This window comes from Primulina tabacum, chromosome 3, assembly GCF_025594145.1.
Source record: "Primulina tabacum isolate GXHZ01 chromosome 3, ASM2559414v2, whole genome shotgun sequence".
In the NCBI taxonomy this organism is placed as follows: Eukaryota; Viridiplantae; Streptophyta; class Magnoliopsida; order Lamiales; family Gesneriaceae; genus Primulina; species Primulina tabacum.
The window spans coordinates 50,235,940-50,247,720 of NC_134552.1; the positions used below are offsets into that span (position 1 = coordinate 50,235,940).

The 11,781-nt window shown below is 36.8% G+C and overlaps 2 protein-coding genes across 2 annotated transcripts; both read right to left on the reverse strand.

Annotated features, from left to right (window-relative positions):
- Nucleotides 1-2,377: 2,377 nt before the first annotated feature.
- On the reverse strand, nucleotides 2,378-4,684 carry LOC142541169 (chloroplast envelope quinone oxidoreductase homolog). The gene is made up of 4 exons (XM_075647811.1): nucleotides 4,518-4,684; nucleotides 3,699-3,840; nucleotides 3,496-3,587; nucleotides 2,378-3,347 (listed from the first exon to the last, which is right to left on the reverse strand). The coding sequence occupies exons 1-4, from the start codon at nucleotides 4,581-4,583 to the stop codon at nucleotides 2,658-2,660; spliced, it is 990 nt and encodes a 329-aa protein (XP_075503926.1). The 5' UTR covers nucleotides 4,584-4,684; the 3' UTR covers nucleotides 2,378-2,657.
- A 6,379-nt stretch (nucleotides 4,685-11,063) lies between these two features.
- Nucleotides 11,064-11,492, reverse strand: LOC142538768 (secreted RxLR effector protein 161-like). The gene has a single exon (XM_075644069.1). The coding sequence runs from the start codon at nucleotides 11,490-11,492 to the stop codon at nucleotides 11,064-11,066; it is 429 nt and encodes a 142-aa protein (XP_075500184.1).
- Between the last annotated feature and the right edge of the window lie 289 nt (nucleotides 11,493-11,781).

Here is an 11,781-nt window from a genome sequence, read left to right on the forward strand (position 1 = left end):
CTGGTATTATATATGGATGCCAGTGATCATTGGTGGGCAACAGTTTTAACAAAGCTCACACCTGAAGGAAAACATCCATGCAGATATTTTATTGTACTCTTCTCAGACGAAGAAAAAGAATTTTATGCAGTAAAAATGGCTTTTGAAAAATGACCATTATTTTCGCTTGCAAAGAAATTTACTTTAAAAGTTGATAATACACATGTAAAAGCTTTCTTGAGGAATATGATAGAATCTAAACCCGAGAAGGCCATATTATTAAGATGGCAAGCGTTATGTCAAAATTATATTTTTGATATTGTGATCATTAAATCTCATGAAAATATTCCTGCAGATTTTTTAACAAGAGATGGACAACAGCGATATCGATGCCATCATAAAAATGCAGAGGCATTTGAGGGAACACCTTGAAATGCTTCAAAACGAGTTCAACAAGCTGGGCCTTAAACGCAGAAGTTGCGGGAAGGCTACAACAAGCCAATAAGAGAATTGTCTCTGATCGAATCACATGATGTTTACAGGCTTATACTCAATTATGGTCTATAATGCAAAGACCTATCCTCCAAGGCATTGAAAAGCCACTGGTTTGCCAAATAGAGAGTTTTCGAGTATATGACTCTATACCTGGAGCAGAGGATTCAAATATCCCTAGCACAAGTGTTAAGTCGGGATCATCTCCAGATGAGTCGGCTAAAACAAAAATTGAAACTCCAGATCCCTATCTCGAGTCCTCAAGTCAACCCTTAACCTCAGGGATTGAAGAGAGAAAGATCAACCTTAGACCTAATACTGACAAGGGTAAATCTAATGTTGGTACTAATGAAGTTACAATTTCTCCTTTCCAGGTGTACCAACAAAACTCAGAGAAATTAAAAACAAGAGTGAGCATTAACCCAGCCATAATCAGGGTTGATGTTTCAGGAAAATATCCTAGGGTATGGATGAGACCAAATTCATATCTAAAGGAAGTCAAAGCATGGTATGAATTCGGGGCTTTTGCCTCAGTTATATTGCATCACCCAGCTTCCCAGAAGTTTCAGGATTACCTAAGTGGATCCAGGAAGCTGTTCATGAAACTTGGGCAAATAACTACTATTTGTCCAGATGAGACATTCTGGAGTTATACTTTTTCAGTACAGCTCCAGAACCAGCAGAGAAATTCTCACATGAAGGTTTTCATTTTATCAAGTTAAGGAGGCCAGATACAAATATCCAGAAATTTATCAAGGATCCTCCTTCAGAAGAAACACTCCTTGTTTCTTCAATAACTGAAGCCGACATTTCCACCAGAAGAGTATGGGTTTATGGATCTGTTTAATTGAAATGGACAAAATCAAGTTTCCGTCTAAATTTTATCATAATTCGTTAAACAAATCATTCCTGTTAAATACTATGACAGGAAAAACCACAAGTTTTGCAGAAGATCTATTTGAAAAGAAAAGAAATCTTCTGTGGAATAGCAAGCTACCAGGAGTAAGGAAACTCGTCGGAAATTATGCAACATGGCTCATGTGAGAAGATGGTCAGAACAGATCTGCCCAAAATGCCTAAATCAAAAGGAGCCAGAATTTGACAAGAGCTTCAGACCTCGGTCATATAAGAAAGCATCTCGCAGAGACAGGACGAAGTGGCAAAGGACCACATCCACGTTTTTCTCGAGGAAATCAAAAGTTTAAGATTCCCGACAAAAATAAGTGGACATGTGACCACCACCACTTTTCTTTAAGGATAACAAAAGAAAAAGATTCCCCGACAAAAGCAAGTAGACATGCAAATTGCCCACTAAAATAAGGAACTTGGACCCAAAAATTTACCTATAAAAGGGAGTAAATGGGAACAAGAAAATCACACAAGAATTAAAATGAAATTTGGAACCAAAATGTATTATACATATCTCAAGGTCTCCAAAAGAAGGATTAAGACAACAAGAAAACAGCTGATGATTTTCAAAGATCTATACAAACTTCTGAAGAAGCGGGTAATGAAATCTCAGCTGATATGATCCATACCCATATATACTATCTGCTAAGTGATGTTAAAGGAATCTGCATCAGAAACCATCGGTTGCAATTGTGTGGTTGGACTGTGTGGAGCAGTCTGTAAAAACTCGGTGGATATAACCCGACGGTACTCTGGTCAAAAAAAATAAACTGTTCAATTTATTATACGGAAGCATGATGGGCCATTTATAAAAAAAATCGATCATTTCAGCATGATATATAGGCTCGAAACCTTGTGTAGCTGTATGTCTTGGGGCTATACGTCTTCAAGAACATGCTCGATAGGTATAATAATGTCACGTATCAAAATCATAAGAATTAAGGATGTTTTTGAAAAGTTTAGAAAAATGGAGAGTTAAAACAGATTTAGATGGATAGAGAATAAGGAGAAAGTTGAGTTTGGAAAATGGAGTGATTACAAATTTCCTCTTATACATATGCTTGTAGAGCACAATCAAGGAATATCATTCTAGATGCATTGGCAGACAAACAAACACTGAGAAAAGAAAAAAAGGAAAAAGGAAAAAACACCAGAATTCAATAAGAGCAAATTATAGAATAATTGCTCAAATTAACAATTTCATCATTTTTTTTATTTCCTACGTACAATCCATTTTCTTGGAATAAAAAATGCATCTTTTTAACAACATTTTCCATTTATGGCTCCACAATGATCTTCCCAGTAGCATGGCCCTCAATGCTCTTGGACCAAGCATCTTCAGCTTTGCTCAAACTATACTTCGAGTCAATTATCGTCTTGATCTTCCCTTCTTTCACCAACTCAACAAGATATTTCAGGTTCTCTTCTTTCGGGATAAGAAGCAATGGCACCAGTTTCTTTTTCGAAAAGGTCAGTTTCTTCACAGCAAAAGTCCACATTGCCCTAGGCCCAGGAGTGATGTCGATGACCTTCCCATTTTCACTCAAATTTGGCTCAAAAACAGACCAGGGAAAGGCCGGTGCACAGTGAATAACCGCATCATATCTTTTGCCTGATGGACTCTTAAGGGCTGCCCCTTCTGGAGTTTGATAATCAAGAACTTCATCTGCTCCAAGGCTTTTCACTAACTCGATATTTCGAGCACCGCAAGTGGCTGTGATGTGCGTATTTCCAAGCTTTGCCAGCTGAACAGCATAATGACCAACACCACCGGAAGCGGCAGTGATGAGGATGTTCTTGTGGGGTCCACTTCCATCGAGTTTAACCTCAGCAGATTGAGTGAGGGCCATGTGAGCTGTAAGGGCGGCAACTGGAAGACCCGCAGCATCAGCCGCTGATACATCAGGGGGCCTAGGAACCGTCAGATTTTCCTTTGTCACTGCATATTCCGCCAAACCGCCACCTGACTATCTCATAAATATTTAAGAATGAAGAAATGCATCTATTAGAAATAGAAGAAAAATAGAAGAATATGACATCGTCTTTCGGGTGATGTTCGAGTAAGCATCGATTTTCCAGATGATGCAGTCGAGTAAATAATTTTTTAACACTTACTCGATGGCTCAGAATGGCAACAACTTTATCACCGGGCTTGAAGTTTTTGGTTCCTAATCCAACCTCGACCACCTTTCCAGCTACATCAGTAGCTGCACCATAATGAGAAAAGGAACAGTCGAATCAGAAAGCAAAGAGTGCTGATATATAAGTTTTTAAACACAATCAGTATCAATTTTCCGAAACAGAGGTAGTATGCTTACCAGGTATGAAAGGAAATTTCCCAGGAAAAAGAGGCCGAAGCATGCCTTTCTGGGTTTTCCAATCAACCGGATTTAGGCTTGTGGCCTCCAATTTCAGTAGCACCTCACATTTACCAGGTGTAGGAACAGGAACTTCAACATGCTGAAAGAGGAGGTGTCAAATTAACAAAGGTATGCACAAATATCATCTGAGACAAACTGAATCAATTCGAATAACTATCACACTACAAAAACCACAGCACATTGAGAAAACACCCTGGTAATTGATCTTCGCATTCTATTTTAACTGATAATAAGCGAGTGAAGCACGCCTTCTCCGTGGACAAGAACACACAACGCAGATGCCCAAGGCGAATAAAGGGTTCTTCAAATTTCATTAAAAAAAAAAAAACTAAAACGCCCTCACAAATACATTAATCCATAAAGTGGCTGTATCAAAAAAGAAAAAGAAACAGCAAGCTGCTCCATTCAATAATCCATACAACAATCACAAACTCTTCCCGGAGTACATTTCCTGAGAATTAACAGATTTTATCTCAAATATTTATAAAAAAATCAATTTTATTACACTCAGAAAACTTTCAGAAATTTATCTTAAAATCCAGGTTGTCTCCACAAAGTACCAGCTTTCATTCATCCCCTCGGCCAAATTCCTAGTACAGCCTCGTGTGATTCTCAAAATTTCCCAAAAAACTCTATCGTTAACGATGACTTAAATTTCGATAATTCAACTAAAATTCAAACCAGGAATTCATTCAAATACTTCACAATGACACATGATAAAGAAAATCTACAGAGAACTGTTAAAAAAACAATAACCTTCAAACCAGATGCCCCACCGCCATATCTGTCATACTGAACCGCATGCATAAGCTTTTCCGCCATATCCAAATTCTCAGACAGTGATTCAATTGCAATTATTTACGGAGTACCCAACAACACAGAAATTATTATTTTTGTGTCGGTGTAAGATGGAAATATCATATTACATGGTTCAAAAAAAAGGAAAAAGAAAAAAAAATATCAGGTTACAAAAAAAAAAAATCTAGATTCGGATCCGAACCAATCAGAAAATAAGGAACTTGAACTAAACCCAAAGTAATCCGCTTAATATGAGTAACTCGTGTAATCTGACCTGAATTTTTTTTTTTTTTTGCAACATTAATACATTATGTAAGTTTTAAACATAATATTTATATAAATATTCAAAACACACAATAAAATATTTTAATTCAAACATAATAATTCTTCAAAAAGTTTTCAAACATCACAAATTAATTTTCAACTTTCAAATGACAAGTATCAAACTCCACTTCTACCTTCTTCATCGTTCTACATTTTTTTTAGAAGTAAACCTCAACATTTGACAAAAAATAAAATATGAAATAGGGAAAGTTTTTTAAAATTCTTAATTTATAAAATTTAAATTACTTTTCAATATTAGGTATCCTAGCATTATTGATTCATCAATCTTCTATTACAACAGTATTTGATCCAACATCTTCATTTGTAAAAAAAAGTCATAATATTTTCAGTCAAATCATCCGACCTCACCGCAGTAGTTTCTACAAAAAAATATAATCAGTAAAACAGATAACTTTAAAATGTAGATACAATAAGAATCACTAACTTTTCTGGCCAACTAACCAATCTCTGCAACAAACCAAATGCTTCACCAACATCATGTTGGAGTACTGTTTTCTCGCACCCAAGATGCAACAAAAGTTTTGAATTTTTTGTTTTGACGTTCAAAACATTCTTGAGCGTTGTTTGATTTACTTTAGCGATTAAGAAAACTGGACTCTAAACCAGTCATGGGTTAGCGGGCTTGGTCATTATTCTAAATCACTAATAAAGATCTACTAGAATCAACCATTTTCTTCAATTTCTTGAATCAGGTCCACGATCAGAAACTGAGTTTCTCGTGTAGATCGAACTAGAGATCTAAACAAAATTTGCGTCGATAATTAATAGTCAAAATTCTCAAAATTCCGACGGTGTGTTGTGGAGGAGGGCGGTGCTCGATGGTGAGGGGGAGAGAGGAGAATTTCATATAATCATTAATCAAATAGTTATAAATTTTAGTTCATAATCAAATCAGGAGTCCTTTTGAATCAGGATACAATAATTTCATTATTGAAAATATCATATGTATGTATTTTTAATCTTGAAAACACCATGGATAATTAAACTATAATCAACTTTTGATAATGTAATATGTATCCATATATACATATATATGTATAGGTATATATAAACTTTTATTTAATTACCAAGGTGATACTCCAGGATGCATCCATGTCACCTTTGGACTCGGGCAGGGGGGAGACCAGAAAGATGAGGGAAGGCAGGAAAGAACCAGCCCGGGTAAATGAGGTGTTGTTTTAAAAACCATCCATGGGTTTGCAAAAAGCAGAGAAGTTGAGCAGACCAGAACCTACTCAAATGAGCCTAGGCTTCCAGCTTTTTCCGAGAAATGTTAGAGGACTTACATAATAAGTCAGGAATCCTGTCTCTATCAAACGAGCATGGGCTTCCAGCTTAGCATTTCATTTCGTGCACATAAGGCTGAATGTGACTTGACTAGAAGCAGTATAGACTGCAGATATGATAGTGTTAGGGGGCAGGGCATGGAAGGTCATCTTGCCATAATGAGTAGCCGAGCACTGAAAAAGTCATAATTATCTTTTTCCCTATAAATGCCCAGGTCTTCTCCTATAAATACTCAGGTTTGCTTGATCATAAGGGAGAGGAAATTCACTTAACATTTTTCACAAGCACTCAATATATACTTTCTATATTGCACTTTCCTTTGGCTAAATATTTGGCCGACTTGAACATCAGAGTGGTCATGTCAGAAAATATTCCGATGCCCCACTAACATTATTTGGTCTCAAACGTGTGCATGTCATTTAGCCCAGGTAGCATCTGCCTAACTTCCAGCGTTCCCAAGGAGAAGAACCTACCCGACTCGGTAAATCATCCACCCAACTCACCTGATTTACCAGGCCATCATTGGTGCCGTCTGTGGGAAACATATCTATAGACATAGATATGGTTTTCATTCGAAAATATGTTCGAATGGATGATTCCAGGAGGGAGACCACATATTCAAATGTCCCCCGAGGAAATCCACCCCTCAACAAACTTTGGCAATCAATCCAGAGCAACTGAGCCAGTTGATAGCAGTGGGTGTCCAAAAATCGACAGTTCCACTCTTCTCACTTAATTAGCAATTAAGCTAATTTACACAACTTTTATTACATTAAATCAACTTATAACTTTATTATAAGCTATCTGTTTGATCTCTATCAAATTATAATCATCAAATTCAACTTCTTGAGCTTGACTATCTCAACAAGAAAACAAAATCAAATACTTCTATGACTCTTAATGTTTCACGTATACAACTAGCTTAGGTTCACAAGTTCATGTGATTCAAAACAACATTGGTTCCTATTCTGTCAGGTCCAGAAATTTAATTTACGTAACCTGAATGTATGCAATCTAGGGTTTTATTTAAATGATGTGTTTATTTATTTTATGCATTTAATGCATAATTATTTCGTGATTGGATTCATTTCACGATTATGTTAGAAGTTCACGTATTAGGGTTTCTAGTCGCATTTCGCGCTCGATCAAGGAACGGAGACCGATGAATTATTAGGAAAATTATTTTTATTACATGTTTGATTTTTATTTATTGTTATAAGGTGTTTTAAGGGTATTTTTCAAGAAATGGGCTTTGTTGGATATTTTTACCCATCAGATCATATTTTTAATCGGTACGCAAATTTTAACGATTCGGAGGACTTTATAAGGGCTCAGGAGATATTTTCAAAAAAGTACGTAAATGAAATATTTTTCGGGAGTGTTTTTGGGCTTGATGAGTCTATTTTTATTGTTTAATGGACTCAAAACCTTGTTAATTTTCTTGGAGGCCAATTAGTGCATTTTTAATCAACGTAAACTAGATTTAAAATAAACCTAAATCTAATCAAAACACAACAACCGCCCCTCCCCTCCATTCAGCAGCCATTCTCGTGAGTTTCCGGCAGCAAACCTTCAGTCCTCTCCTTTTCTTTCAAGAAAGATCATTCCCCGCTCCTCTGGCGCCTCCCCGACGCGTTTTTCTCCAAGTTTCCATTCATATATCATCAAGGCACACATGTTTCTTCCCTTGCACATCATACACGTTGATATTATTCGGAAATGTGTAGATGTGTGTAAAATTTTCGATCCAAACCGTGTGTGAATTTCTTTGAAGGTTTATATGAAACATTGCATCCTAATGTTGTTACTCACATTTTATTTGTATGGTTGCAAGGGGGCTGCCGAGTTTAGCTGTTAAGGGGATTTGGACTGTGGTTTAGTGCTATAATAATGCAAGAGCCGTGGTTCAGCCGAGATAGAAGGAGGGAATATCGGTGTGGGGTTGAGGTGTTGTCACGACTTCGGGTAGATCGTGAGATTGGGTGTAGCCTGTAGCGTGAGGGGTTGTTTCAATCTGTGGTACATATCCTGGTGGGTATGAGACATGGCCTAGAATGGACCGCACACTGTTGGTCTTGTCTGTAGAGCTGTAGGAGTCACGGAGTTGAGGTGTGATGCGGGTGTGCTTTTCTCGGTGATTAGAGAGTGTAGGCGAGTTACGGATTACATGGGGCTGTGGCCTTGGGTAAGGTAGGTCAAGTATGGTCTTGATCATAGGTGGCTTGGTTCGTGGCTGGTGCCAGCCGGTAGAGCATCGGGGCACTAATCTTCGAATTTGGTACAGCTAGGGTTCGAAGGGAGAGTAGCAGAAATTTCTAGCAGCTTATGGGTCTGCTTTCGTGATTCTTATTGGGCTGGAAAATTGTGGTTTAGGGGCTGGTAGGATGTATTTTAGGCATGGTTTAAGTTTGGGAAAATTTGGTTAAGTTTCGGGTCGATTCGGGTTAAAACCGATACGCTGGTCCAAGTTATAAAACGAATCGGTCAAGTTTTGATCGAGCTCGAGTTTACGTCTAAGAAATAATTTTAATTATGTATTGGGATGTTTTAAGGAATTTGGTAAGCTTCGGGTCGAAATTTGGAGTTCCAGGGGTAAAACGGTCATTTTGGGTTTCTAGGGGCAAAATGGTCAATTTGCACCCAGGGTGAGTTTTTATTCCTGGCAGTGCCCTGAGCACAAATTTATCATGTTTTTAAATTGTTATGCATCATGATAATGATTTTTATGAAATATACGTTGCAAGCTTGATTTTTAGAAAAATTTACGCATGTGCATGATTTTGATAACTTATGAAAATGATGACGTTTTGAAGGATGAGAATTAGTTGTGACTGACGATGTATATGTAAATGCTTAAGATGTATATGTAAATGCTGATGATGAGGCCTAGGCACACTGGATGAGTAACAATGTCACTGATGTCCGACAACCACCGGGTACTACAATTTTATGTAGATGGATCCATCGTATAATGATGAATGATGATACGAAAGTCACAACTAACGAACTGAATTCAATTAAAGAAAATGATGTATAAGTATGCGATGATAATGATGAGTTGTTTTGACATGTTATGATTTCATATGACACGTATACATTACGCTTTTAAAGTTCATGAAAGGTATGTTAATTATCGTATATTTTCACTGCTGTGTGCTATGTATATGTACTTGTTATTTTCGGTGCAGGTGTATCGAGTTTTTAGACTCACTAGGCGTGTGTGATGCAGGTGAGCATGTTTTTGAGGGAATTGGAGGTGCCGAACTCTGAGTAGGCAGGACTGGATGTGCATGCACGACCCGATGACCATATTTCTGCCGCACATTATGGTTTTTGAGATTTGAGAGAACTTGAGCATTTTTATTAATTGATTTAGATACAATGATAATTTCTAAGATATTTACTCGTCATGTTTACGCATTTCTGTTGGTGGAGTTTGGCCATTTTAAATTGCACTATTTTAAATTGTTAAATATTTAAGCTTATTTTTAATTGGTGTGTTTTTCAGTAGAGTTGCATGCATGTAAAATGTTTAAATGATATTTACAAAAATGTGAGCTTCTTACCCTAACTAGCCTCATTATTTTCATCAACCTCTTGATCAAGAACATCAGAACTCAAATCTGATTGCACCCATCAGATCATGGTAAGAGCGTCTAGTAGCATCACCCCATGATCCCCTATGTATCATTGATAGTGTCTGCAAAACCTTAAGTTATAGTTAGCGTAACGTACTGTCCCTTTAACTCATATATCCTGATCGAATATGCAGCCCCATTGGTATGTCGAGAGATGCAAATAAATTCGATAACAATGTGATATATCTTAGTATAAAATAGTGACATGGTATGTGCAACTGAGGAAATACATTTCCAAAATACACACGTCTTACTCTAACTAGAGATTCATTAAACTCTTAAATCATCAGATTGCATAGGATATCCACACTCGTAGGTGATCGCTTAATCCATGACTACAATTCATTGACTCTTACGTATTTTGAAATTACACCCAACCTCACCATCTAATGACCCTCAATAAAGTCGGTAAACGAGTTAAAATGTATTCTAGTACGTAGAGTCTCTATGTTGTCTCAGGTCCAAGGACTAATGATGTACAACCTTAACCCCGAACTATTGCACTCGATAAATGATAATCATTTCAAAATTCCGAGGAGGGTTGTCCAGTGCATCATCAAATGATCACCAATCTGTATGAATGAAAATCTTCATGTCTTTACCAATGAAACATGATATTTACATCTTAGATGATAGTATCAAGCTCAAGCTACCATTATCCTTATTTTAGGCGTGCGAATCGACTAGGAATCTTTTTAGAATATACGCTACGCTTCCTAATGAGTTTCACAATCTTATTGCGAGGCAGACCTCATAGTACATATTGTATATTCATAGATTTTATATATTAAGCTTTCATGGGTATATAGATAAATTAAATGTCATAATTATCATAAAATATTATTAAAATAAAGATTATTTTACATAATAATCAATAAGGCCCAAGCCACAAGTTGGTTTACTGAGCACCTACTTTAACATTCTCTCACTTGTCCTATAGTCATCTACCAATAGATTTCAAACACATTGCTTCACGATGCTTCTCAAACAATGGTCCTGTCAGAGGTTTCGTCAGTGGATCATCAACGTTATTTGCAGATGCGAGTCTCTTTATTGATATGTCTCATCTTCCCTACCCGCAATCTCCTGGATTATGTGGAACTTCTTTAGTATATGTTTAGATCGTTGATGAGACCTCGGTTTTTTTCTTACGCAATGACACCGGTGTTGTTGCAGTAGACCGGGATTGGATCAACTCCATGAGGAATGACACCCTACTTTTGAAAAAAATTCCTCATCCAAACAGTCTCCTTGATGTAGCTGACGCAGCTAGGTATTCAGATTCAGTAGTTGAATTCGCCGTGATGTCTTTCTTGGAACTGTTCCAAGAGACAAAAACACCATTGAGCTTGAATACAAATCCAAATGTTAATTTCGAATCATTCACATTTGATTGGAAGTTAGAATCAACACAGACTTCCAATTTTAATTCTCCACTCCAGCAAACTATGAACAAATTCTTTGTTCTTCTTAAGCACTTACGAATATCCTTCACGACTTTCCAATGTAATAGATCCGAATTCGACTGATATCTTCTTGTAACACTCAGTGCAATGGCAATATCATGTCGACTAGATATCATACCATGTATTATATTGCCTATAGCATACGCATATGGGATGTGTCTCATGGTTTCTATCTCATCATCAGTCTTATGACACATGGACTTAGATAGAGTCAGACTATAACATATTGAGAGTTATCTTCTCTTGGACTCCTCCATAGTTCTCAGTATGATATCGATATAAATAGATTGGGTGAGCTAGAATTCTCTTTGATATATCCCTATAAATCTGTATTCATAATATGTAGGATGCTTCACATATATCCTTCATGGATAATTTACTAACTAACCATACTTTAATTGATTGCCACATCCCTACATCATTCTTAATGAGAAGTATGTCATTACCATAAAGTACTAGAAATGTCACTACACTCCTATTAAACTT